The following is a 12,263-nucleotide window of genomic DNA, read 5'->3' as shown; positions in this document are numbered from 1 at the left end:
CTCTTCCCCCAAAGCAGTAGATTTAGGATCAGAAAAGTAAATGGATATCTAAAATGGGAATGAGATGTGGTTTTAACACTCCTTTGGGCTGAAATAGGAGTCAGCCTAGGCTGTGCATCAGTGCTGCAGGTGGCTTAGCTAAGGCAGCTGCAGTGGTGTAGAGATGAGGTAGGCAAGACTGAGGAAGAAGAGGGCTTTGTTCGGTGTCCCTAATGAGGAGTTTAGACAAGAAACGTTTGCAGTCTTGATGTGTGATCTTTGGGGGTCACAGTAAGGCAGGAAACCTCAAACCTGGCAGGAGTAAGGAAACATGAAAGTTTCGTGTGACATCTTACAGTCCATTTCCATTATCTTAATGGTGGTAGCATTACAGTGAACGCAGCTTGCTCCTCTGGCACGTTACCTGCCTGGAGAAATTTCCTATGGGGAAGCTCCTGTTACTGCTGTGCAGGTGGGAGATGGGAGGAAATAATGTTCCACAGACAGTGTGAAATGCCTGAGAGAGTCCACAGAATCCAGCGTATGTCGACTTGAGATTTGCCTTAACCCTCCCAACTTGTGGCTTCTGTGTTAGACTTTTAAATGCGGAAGAACTGCTGGTAATTTATCCCTTGTTCTGCCACCATTGGCAGGCAAGCAGCATTAACCGTGTGTTTAAAAAAAATAAAAAATAATAATAAAAAAAAATTATTGGGAGTGTGTTTTAAGGTTGAACCTTACCAAAATGACCTTCCCCCCCTGCAAAAAAACCCTGCAACCCCACCTCTTTACCTTTCTAGCAATTCTTTATTCAAAATAAGCAAGTATTTAAAAAATACTTTATAAACAACTTTTTTTTGCACATCTCGTGGATTGTTAAAGAGAGATTTAGTACTTAACCATGTATAAGTGTTCTACTACAGCTCTCTGGATTATAGATACATACTTCTTTTCTTTTCTTTTCTTTTCTTTTCTCTTTCTCCCTGTTCCTTTTCATTGTTTTCTGGCTTTTGCTCTGCTTTTTTCTTCTTGTCTTTTCCCCTTGACCTGCAGCATTTGCATGTTAGTGCTTACTGAAATACTTCGTGTTGTATTTAGAGCAAAATAAATTAAGACCTTGCAATTCCAGATAGTTCAGCTCTGTAGCTGACTGCACTTGTAAAGCAGTTCAGTACACTTTAATATGTAGATACTGTTGGCACTGGCAGACTGTTTATCATCTGTCTGACAGCTGGTCAACGCTGCAAGCAAAACAGCACTTGGCTACTTGAATAACAATTCAAGAATCTAGTATTTTCTCCCCAGTTAGACCCGCAACCTGTTTGGAATAATCCTGACTTTATAATTTAGCAGAGCATCTGCTTTGTGGTGGACACAGCTGTTCTGCTATAACTAGTCCTTTTCTTTAAAGGAAGTCAAGACTGTTTACACTTGAAGGGTGCTTGGACAAATCTAAGACACCCGTCAACCTGGGTCAAGCTGGAACTGCTGTGAAAAGCCGAGCATTCATGTCCTGGTTGTTGGGAAAAGATCCTGCTTTCGGTAAGTCTGGAAATAAGCTTGCTTCATACCCCTTCTGCTTTTGAGTTGTAACAGTTGCAGAATAGAATTAAGCAGTAAACAAAACTTTGGTTATTGTGTATGTTGAGCAAAGCTTTTGAAGGGTCTTGCAGATTTCCCTTTGGGAAGTGCGTGTGTTTCACAGAAGTTCTCACCTGCAGCTCCCAGGAGAACAAGTGCCTTATGGATGGTGAGAAGGAAGAGGATATTTTCAAACATCTCCCCCCCCCCCCCCCTTTACTTTATATTCTACCTTTAAACTAAACACTGTGCCCTTTGAAGACACTTTTTTTTTTTCCTTTTTTCCCTTCAGTGGGAGTGTGTGTCATTCATATTTGATCTCATACGGAATCACTAAGCGTCGGCTCATGGTCCTGTAGACTGCAGCCGTAATTGCTTGGAGGCACCGTTTGAGGAAGCAGTGTACCCTGAGGACACTATGTCCTTAAAAGGATAGGAAAATTGAGTCCTTAGCACGATATGGTTTCCATCCAAGAAGTGTATTCAGGTCCTGCTTAAATAAGAACACCAAACACTCCATGTTTATCACTGTGCCTGTCTTCCTAGTTATCCTATACATACATGAAATGACAGTCAGAAATAAGTATGCTATGCTGTTTCACAGTATTGTAAAGTAAATTTAAAAAATGTGGTCTCCAGCAAAAGCTTTGCTTGATAACAGTCTGTCCTGAACATGAAAATACTAGCTGTTAAGCCACTGATAAGGTAAATTTGTGATTTCTTATAATCAGACTCTTGGAGTTTGGTAGGACTGAATTATAATGCAGAACTCCATACTTACGTTGTAATACTTCATTGAAAAAACTGGGTCAAATAGGTTGAAGAGAGAAGAGCTTGTGACAGTGTGAAGAACAGTGATGAGTGCAAAGTAGCTTACTTAATGTTTCTAGTGCAGGAGTAATTAATATGGTGATGAGATGAATAAACAAATGTTGTTGATAATTTGTAATTGTTTAATATCTTCCAGGTTATCTGAGATGGTGATTTGAAGAATCAAGTTTTCCGATATGAACAAAGCAAAAACATCATCTGAGAAAAGGTAAATTTAAAACCATAGTGACTTCTCACTACATCTTGAGATTTGTAGAGAAGCATTCTGCATCTTAACAAATAAATATTACTTTATGGGTCCACAGTGAGACAGTGGCAGTTGATGTCCTGAAACACAGAGAGAACTCAATATTGATTATCTAGGTAACTTCACTTGTAATAAATAACTCAGCAAACTTAAAGATTTGCCAGTTAGTGTTTATTCCATCAGAGATGTCTGTATGGCAATGTACTTTTGACTAGTGAATATCAAGTGAACATTAAATTTCACTGATTTTTTCACTGATAGTTTCACAGTTATCAATTAATTTCATTCCAGATATTGGCAAAACATAAAATGCTACTGAAGGAATTAAAGAACAAGTTTGTGCAACTTACAATGAAGCCACAACTTTGTCATGCATAAGATATATATCATTCTCCAACAGTCTTGCAATCCAGCATACAGTTAGGCAAAACAAGCATGAGATTGCATAAGATTTCAAGACTTTAAAATTTTTGTGTGGTATTTTCGTGAGAACTTAATTTAGCATTATAAAAATCTTTTGAAAAATCTAGGAGATTATCTGTGGAAGGTAACATGTCTTCAACTTCAGGAAATTACTGAAAAGGCTTTCAGTTTTACTCTTTTCCTGTGGTAGGACAGGTTGAACCATCTTGTTTCATCCAACCATCTAGCTTGATGTTTTAAAAATTATCTTGAGGCAGCAAAGTAGGTTATTTTGGTTGTAGTCTTAAGTGTCTGAAATACCAGTCTTTTTCTAAATGAGTGGATGGATTTGCATGCTGGACTTGCTCCACTGTGGATTTATTGTTCATTGGGGAGGGGTTTCAATTTTGTAAGAAGGTTATATTATGCTGAATTTAAATGCTTGCATTTAGAGTGGCCTTTACTTTTGTTGACTGTAACAAAGGAATGGTTTGATATTAGAGACTGGTTGCGCTTGATTGTGTGAAAGGTGGATCAAAAGAGATGATCAAGAAACTACTATGTTTTCTATTTAGGGTACACTAGTTTCTAAAGCATTATTATAAGTAAAGCAAGCTCTTCATCAGCAATGGATGATTATAATACATGAAGTATACTAGCACAAAGAGTATTAGCTTTCTGCAGAGTGTCTGCTTAAATGTCATGTATTCTTATTTAGTTATTGAGTTAAAATGAAAGTTCCCACCCCTGCAACGCAGAACAGTTTTTCCTTAAATTGTGAATAAATTATGGAAAACTTAGTGCGTACAGAGATAATTGATATTTCTGATTGGTTCGCTGCTGTCTGAAGACTATTGATAACTTAGGAGATAATTGAAAGAAAAAAAGTTTGGAAGTGGTTTGCACTAGACTTAAGAAAAAAAAACACAAACAAAAACCCTTAATGAAACTCCTCATGAGAAGTCTACCTAGTTAAAATAGATCTGTACAGGTCCCATGAAGCTATTGCAAACAGTGTGCTGGAATATATGAGAGACCCTTTTGCTGTGGGGGAAGAAGTTACTCGGTATGTAAATGTACTGTAAACAGTTAAGCAATTTCAGAGGAAATAAATACAGTTGGGAAACGGAAAGTTTCTGATGACTTCCTTTGTTTGGTTCTACTCTGAAAAACTTTTTGCAAGATGAACAGCCTAAAACTGTTCTAAAGATAAAGGAATTTTGGTAAGCTGCCATGGCAACCATTAGATGTTCCCTTTCTCATCAGACTCTAGAACTGGCTCCCTGAGCAGATATTTGAGGAAGGGGTAGGATGCATTTGAGCGTGTAGTATAGTAAAAGTGCTACACAGCAAGTAATGGGGAATGGTGAATCTAGCAGTTCTTCAGAATCAGAGTAAGAACGCTTAAACCTCCTGGGGGTTGGTGGAACTAGATAAATGTCCCAACTGTGAGAAAATACTCTTCTAAAAGATGTTTTCCTGTTGAGGGAGTTATCTCTTCAGATGTAAACCTTGAGTCCTCTGTTCCTCACTGTGTGAGCGCTGGCTTCCTGTGCGTCTACTCAGAGCTTTCCCAATCGATGATGGGAGGAAATGCACAGAGCCGTCTGGCTATTTAAAATCACACTGCAAATTGGGCAACAGTTGAAGTGACAGCTAGTTTGGTTTTGCTTGCTTTGTGTAAGCTGGTGGTGTGAGAAGTACTGTGAGCTACAGCATGGTCAGGCTTTGGAAAGGAGGAGGATTTCCTGCCTACCGAGATTTGTTGTGTATGGATGAAGTCAGCCTGGTAAACTTCGCCCTCAGGATGCTTAAAGAAAAACTGTCTAAATGAACTTATGAGAGTTGGGTTAAGTACTGAAAGATTGAGAAATGGCAAAGCTAGTCTTTGTGTCTGGTGGGAGTCAGGGAGAAGACACTGAGTAATTGTAGGTTGGTCAGCTTTGCTGCTTTGCCCAGCAAAGCCAAACAGGTGAGGCTACTAACACCAATGGGGGGTTGAGTTATTCCTGAAAATGTCTGATTTTTCCTGAGAGAGAGAAGATAGCAGGTTCCATGAGCAGGGAAGAGGTATTAAAACACCATATTTTAGCAAAGCTTTAGCGCCATTGCATATGAAGTTGCCATCAGGTAGCTAAGGCTACTGCTCCATATAAAATTACTATAGAATAGATGCAAAACTGATTGGATACCAAAAGAACAGTTGCTGGTTTTTCCTCTGTCAAAAAGAAAGAATGCACAGTGTAATTTCTGAATGGTGACTTTTTTGTTTGTTTTTCCTGTTTCTGGTTACAGTCACTGACTGAAAAGATTGTGAGGTTTAGTTAGTGATCTGAAAGACAGAAGAAAGAATGCTTGTTAAAGTTGCAGGTAACTTGAAGCTGAGGAGGTCTACAAAGACGAAATAAGAATTCAGAATGCTCCTGTGAAATGCAGGAAATGGTCCTAAATATTTGACAGGAATACGTGCGAGGTGCCATGCTTGGGGCGGAATATCATTTGAACGGATAGAGGATGGCAGGTAATCACATTTGTTGTGGGGAGGGCCAGGAATAGTAAGCTTAAACTGCAGTGACAAAACCTTTCCAGTGGAGGTGTATAAGATCTTAAAATAAATGCGTCTTTGGTTATTGAATCACCATTTTTTGCAGGCGTTAAAGGACGAGTTGGGCATATGTCCATTAGGAAGAGCAGATGTCGTGTTGATCTGACTTTGGGGATGGTAATAGTTTAGATGACCTTGTGAGGTTCCTTCTGGTCCTCCTTATCTATGGTTTTTATAACTAAAAATAGTAGAGACTCTTTGTAATGCTCAGTAACTACAGACTCCTCTTAGGACGCTTTTGAATGGGTGAGGTGAAAAATGTGTCTTTTCTCTTATTACTAAGAAGGGTTCTTCACACTGGGGTAGCATAAGCCGTGTATATAAAAGGCTGGCCATGATGTGCAGAGTATTTATGTGAGGTTCAGGAACGTCAGTAGTTGAAGAGAAGATTTAGCGCTGAGGGGGGCACAGTTTTTACTGTGCCATTCCAATTATTTCCTGGGCTTAACTAGCTGTTGGATTAAAAATACTGACTTCCATGGTTACCTGTCTTTTTTAAAGAGACATCTAGATTTGAACCCTGGATGGTTTGTTTGAGAAAAAAGTCTGCTTTTATAGTACATCTTTCAGATACTTGTAATATAAATATCAGAATTTCTGATTTGTAATACAGATATCAGAAATTAGGCGTTTTGTTCTTGGGTCAAATGGGTGGTGGCAGCAGTATGACTTTCAGGAGCAGCGTTAGTCAGGCTGGCTGCTGTCCTTCTTGTCCTACAGCCTTTTTGATTTCCAGTGCAGACATTGAAAGCTGTCTTAGTTATTACATAGTAGTATGTATATTGGTATAGAATATTGATAAATAAGGGTATAAGTCCTGCTCTAAGAACAGAATTCAGTTCAGTCTCAGCTAGGGAGAACAAATCAGGACCTTGATTTATATTTGGTATGGATTCTGGGCTGGTGTCGCTTTCAAGAATCCTTTACCGAGTGCTTTGCAGACGTGCAGCGATATTTGGCTGTACTCCATTGGAAGACTTCTTGCGAAATGACTAGCCTAAAACTGTTCTAAAGCTAACTGAATCCAAATGCTGATATTTCTGTTTAACTGCTATGGTGAGCGCTAGTTGCTCGTATTAGAAATTCTAGCTCTAAACTTAGGAATTTAAATTGTTGACTTTCAGAAGATACTGCCCTACAGTGGGAATGACTTACCATTCCTAAAGCTTTTAAAGCTTTCAGTAAGTGCAGAGAGACTGTGTTAGTATTACTTCCATGTGGCAGTGGTGTTTTCAGATTTTGCTGGCTGCATGAATCAAAAGTCAGGTTTACTCTGAAATTTTAATACCTTTACTGAGTGTTTCGTCTTTAACAGAAGTTAAGTACCCTTTTTTTGTTTGTTCCTAATGGTCATCTTTGTTTTTATGTTGGGTTGTTTCCATCTTTCAAGCTACATTTATTTTGCTGCCAGACCAATGATACACCAAAATGAAAATTACAACATATATATATAAATTGGAGCAGCAGTTCTCCTGCACAGTGGTTTCTTTATAGTTTGTTGGACTCTGTTTTGATTTTGGAGCTGGAGAAGATAGCATCCTTTGGAAGTTTGTCAGTTCGGCAACTGTTTGTGGCTTTCATTAAAATCTTGGGTTTATTTTGGAGGATTTAAAGTTCAGTGGATAAATGGAAGAGTGGAAATAAATAAAATAAAGCTCATACAAACAGTTGTGAGTTTATACTATCCAGCCTTGTTTTGGATGATGAGAGAGGGCTGAAGGGTTTATGCCTTATGAAGGAAAGTAAAATTTGAGCAGCCAAGACAAATTTATTTTAGTTTAAAAAATACTTTTAAATCAAAGTCTAGCAAATGGTTGAGAAGATGATGTATTTATTTCTCAGTATAAAAGTATTTCAATATCAGATTTATAATTAATATAACCTCTTCTTACTACTGGTATTGACAGCTTGTAATATTCTCTTTAATCTGAAGTTGTCTTTTGGTTATGCTTTTCATTTAGATGTCAGTGTGGAAAAGTAATAGTGCTGGAAGGAGTTTCCTCTGCAGCTGTTGTATCAATTCGTTTTCCCAGCAGTGTGACCTTTGCTGTCAGCTACCTTTTTGCTTGATATTAACATTTTTGTCCACATGTGAACTAATTCTTTTAGCAGAGTTAACTGTAAGTGTGAAACCTTTTCCCAGATATAAAATACAGATCAAGGAGTAGTAATTCCTCTTTGCTATAAACAACACTGACAGTATTTACAAAGCTAAAGTCATGTACTTCAGTTTTATTGCAGATAGCCAGAACCTTTAGTATATGGTAAAATGAGTTACTGTTGATTATTGCAGGACTATAATGTTACAAGTGTAAAAACTTGGGGCGGTTATTTCTTGAAAATTGTTTCCTCTAGTAATTATCATTTGAATTATAGTCATGTAAATGTTTGTCTGAAAATGACTTTCATATGGCAAGGTGAATCCAAAAAGGATTCTGAATAATTTTGGCAATTGAAATTGGAGAACAAATAAAACAGTGTTTTATACTGGCTTCATTTTGAATGCTGTAAAAATTTATATTTGCTGTTATTATGTTATCTGTCTATATAAATGCCCCTTTTTGAGATTATTCCTTATATTAAAATGCATTTCTAGGCGAGTTTGTGATGTCAGGCCACAATATCCTTGTGTTCAAAATGAATCAAAAATCTGATGATACCTTTGGGCACTTCCCTAAATTATTTGTTCAAAACAGTGATCTTTTTCTTCAGCTGAGGGTGCTTATTTGTTAAATTCTTGAATGATACCATTTTCCTTTAATTTAGAAAGACCAGCCTGTAAGACAAACAGTCCTTAGGACTGGCCAGCTAGTTTTGGAGCAGGAGCAGCAAGTTTTTCTTGTATGGCAGGTTTGATGCAGTATCCTCACACTTAACATGGACGGTATTCAACAGAAGTTACTCAGCCTGACATAGATAAATAATATTTGTACCCATGTCTGGATTTTGTTTGCTGCAAGCGTTTTTCCTGGTTGCTCTTGGAGATGCTGTTATATATAATTAGTCTGCTGCAATGCAGGCTTTGCAAAATTTGTAAAGGTGCCAGAACTGAGGAGAATTAGGACTGTTTTCGTGTCAAGATAAAACGCAGAGGTGATTTGGCCACTCCCCTTACTCTGGCCATGGGACTTCTGTTCCTGGTAGTTTTTTTTCTGATCTAGTGTTTGGTTTCACATTTAGTGTGGATGGAAACATGAATGTGGGAAATCTTTCTTGTAGTGTTTCTACCAGTTCTCGGACTATGTCCCTGCTGTCACAGCTGGAGAAGATCAATTCAGATTCCTTAGCAGGACAAGGAGACAATGCCAGATATGTTACCTCAAAGATCCTTCATCTGGTTCAGAGCCAAGGTAAGTATCTTAACTTTTTTTTGTTTTAATAATTTTCCTTTGGAGCCTGCCTTCCTTGTATTTCTTCCTTTCTAGACTTTTTTTAAATTTCTTTTCCAGCACAATAAAGTTGATATCCATCTGTTTTTATCATAGATTGTTAAAAGCACATGTTCAAAGCCATGTTAAATATTACATAGTATAGTATTTGGTTACCCTGGATGCGTTTTGTATTGTCAACAGCAATGATTTCAGTAATAATTCACAGCACAAGAACAGCTAATGTGATACTATCACATTTGGTACATTGCAACATATAGTAAAGTCTGCTGTAGTTAAAGTATTAATACAGAATGAAGTTTTTCTTCATTTGCCAATCTGCTTTTAAAAGTATACTCTTATGAAGAATAAACTGTTTTTAAAGTGATTCTTGTTTAGTTTAGTGCTATTCAGCAGTGGCCTCTTGCCAAGATAGAAATCTACAGTGGATCAATCTATATGCAATTTCATGAATTAAACTGGTTAATATTAAAAGTTACAGCTGCTTTTGCTCCCCTTCTTCCCATTTCCCCAAATATTAGTTAGTTATTCTAGTTCGTTATTTAGTCTAGATAGTTATCATTCTTTTTAGCTTGAAAATAGCTTTGATAGCCTGAAAAAAATATCTAGTGATAGAGTACCGTAGAAACTTGTCTATAATGAAGCAAACATTTATCTCTATCCATATAAATAACTTGCAATAAATTTGCTGCTGGAATTCTCAAGAATGTAATCTCCAGTAATTCTTCCTAGGATTCAGAAGTATCTGGAAGATAGCTTTCTTATCACTTGTTTTCTTATAGTTTCCCTGCCCAACTCCCCCCCTTAAAATTCGGGCTTGTAAGCTTAAACACAAAACTGTTGAACAGATGAAACTAAAAATTAGTTTTAAAATCACTTAAGTCTGTTGCTTATCGATTTGTTAATGTTTTGTATGCCTGTGTACAGTTTTTTTAGTAGATTTTGTTGTTTGTAGCTTAGGTTTTCTGATCTATATGTATAGGACTACATTTTTTTTCTGCAAAGCTAATGTATTAAAAGAAAACTGGTATCTTTCTGACTGGCAGAAAAAACTAGGAAAGAGATGACTTCTAAGGGTTCCACCGGAATAGAAGTTATCCTTTCAACCCTAGAGGTAAAACATTTTAATTTGTGTGGTTATGTGTACGTTGCAAGTTTTCATACTATCATTTGGGCTTCGTACTATTAAATATGTTTTCACCCTAGCTCTTATCTCCAAAAGTTGTTTGTCAAAGGTCACTTGTAGTGGTTAGATAGGGTCTTTAAGGTATCATAAACTAAATTACTTAAGAATTTCAGTCCCGTATTTTAAATATTCTAAGAGATTATTTGTGAACTATTGGTTTTAAATAACATGCCATACTAAGAACTAGATTTTAATTGGTTCTGCAGGTACTTCAGGCTGCATGGTGGGGTGGTTAGTTGGGTGGTAATGTCTGAGTTTCATTTGATTCAGCAGTGGCAGTTTCTCTGAGCTTTAGGTATCTAAAAGCTCCTATATTAGATGTATAAATTAAGCAAGGAAATATCTTTTTTTTTTAATTTCATTTCAGAATACAAGAGATCCTCAAACTACTTTAAATATATTGAATATTCTCATTGAGTTAGTCTCAGTTGGTAAGTTTTCTTTAAGGAACAATTTGTGATAATAATCTTGTATTCTTCTGCAGACCTTTTTTCTTTTCTTTTCCTGAACTCACTAAAACAAAATTTATACTGTGCATGTTTCTTTGAAAGGTGGTTTCAGTGTTTATGTTGCTAAACATGTACAGTCCAACAGTGTACTTTAGTGTAGTGTGGTCACATATAACGAGAGCATTGCTGTTCTTAAGACTTTATGATAATCATAGCTTAGGTATTTGACTGTTCTTTGACTTTAGAAATATCACTTGTTTTTTGGTTTTTGTTTGTTTTTTGTTTTTTGAACTCCTAGGTGGTGGTCGAAGAGCAAGTGTCTTAGTTGCTAAAGGAGGGACACAGATATTGTTGCAGTTGCTTTTGAATGTCAGCAAAGACTCTCCACCAAATGAGGAGTTAATGGTGCTTCTTCACACCCTTCTTGCAAAAATTGGTCCAAAAGGTGATGATATATTTGCGTAATATGGCTTAGTATTTACCAGTTTTATAACTGTCACTTAAGGAAACTTTTTTTTTTCCTTCTATTATTGTGTAAGCATTTATGTAGTCAGGACTGGTAAGAGGAGAACAGAAGGAACAGTGAAATGGAGGGAAGGAAAGTGGTGAAAAATAAAGATGTGCAGAGTTGACATATCACTAGTAGGAATTCACAGCTCACTTACCTTTTGTTTTTTTTAATGATGGTTTCAAAATTAGTTTGATCAGTCTTTTTTCTTTGATGTCAGATAAAAAGATTGGCATGAAAGCTAGAATTAATGGTGCCCTAAACATATCATTGAATTTGGTGAAGCAGAACTTGCAGAACCACAGGCTAATATTGCCATGTCTTCAAGTATTAAGAGTTTACTCATCCAACTGTAAGTATTGCAGAGCATTCTTTTCTCTTTTTATTATAATAACAAAAATGTTAGAGACAGTTAAAATATATAATCTAGATACTTGCTTGGTGTTATATGGTTAAAATGACTGTTTTACCTGAGAATTTGCTGTGAAGTGTGTGTGTACTTATGTATGACTGATTTCTGTTTTGTGTGTATATGTGGTTGTTTTTTAATCAATGCTGTTGGGTTTGTGGAATTCTTGGCCATCACATTTGTGTAAATGCTGATGCACTATGTAAAACAGGAATGCTAACATTGTGCTGCAAAAGCACTTCAAATGAAATAATTGTTCTCCTTATTACACATGCTCATGACTTTTTATATTTTTATTATATTTTTAAATTCATTGTTGCTAATTCAGAATTTAGTTTACACAGGAATACTTTTATTTCTTTCTTTAACCATTTCTTTATTACTTGTATTGAAGTGTTGCACTATTGGACTAATGTTCTTCCATAAAAGCTTAATTCACTGTTCTTGCAGGCAGTGGGGAGTTGATGAAAACAATGTGATTCTTATTGTATCTTTACTACTAGTTAGTTGCTCTTTGAGTTTTTTTTTACTTTTTTCCATTGAATCCAAAATGGCCATTTAACTTTTTTAAATTATATGCTTGAAATTGAAAACATAACTATATTTTTCCAAGAGAATGGATTTGCTGGCCTGTAACTTTGTGTTTTCTGAACATTCACATAAGCAACTAGAATTCA

The 12,263-nt window shown here is 36.5% G+C and overlaps 1 protein-coding gene across 8 annotated transcripts in view; it reads left to right on the top strand.

Moving 5' to 3' along the window:
• LOC112978752 (ATP/GTP binding carboxypeptidase 1) overlaps positions 1 to 12,263 on the top strand; it is a 72,098-nt gene that overhangs the window by 16,897 nt on the left and 42,938 nt on the right. For 7 of the 8 annotated variants that reach the window (XR_010386247.1, XM_026092431.2, XM_064502374.1 and 4 more), the window contains 7 exons: positions 1,391 to 1,521; positions 2,528 to 2,599; positions 8,865 to 8,995; positions 10,081 to 10,148; positions 10,588 to 10,651; positions 10,968 to 11,114; positions 11,398 to 11,529. Coding sequence is in view for 7 of the 8 variants with exons in the window: in XM_026092431.2 (XP_025948216.1) it covers positions 2,568 to 2,599; positions 8,865 to 8,995; positions 10,081 to 10,148; positions 10,588 to 10,651; positions 10,968 to 11,114; positions 11,398 to 11,529 (574 nt within the window). In the remaining variant the exon portion in view is untranslated. Of the gene's footprint in view, positions 1 to 1,390; positions 1,522 to 2,527; positions 2,600 to 8,864; positions 8,996 to 10,080; positions 10,149 to 10,587; positions 10,652 to 10,967; positions 11,115 to 11,397; positions 11,530 to 12,263 lie in introns of those variants that run through there. The other variant, XM_064502376.1, reaches the window with a different exon arrangement.

This window comes from Dromaius novaehollandiae, chromosome Z (assembly GCF_036370855.1).
Source record: "Dromaius novaehollandiae isolate bDroNov1 chromosome Z, bDroNov1.hap1, whole genome shotgun sequence".
Classification (NCBI taxonomy): Eukaryota; Metazoa; Chordata; class Aves; order Casuariiformes; family Dromaiidae; genus Dromaius; species Dromaius novaehollandiae.
This window is presented reverse-complemented; position numbering and strand designations above follow the sequence as displayed.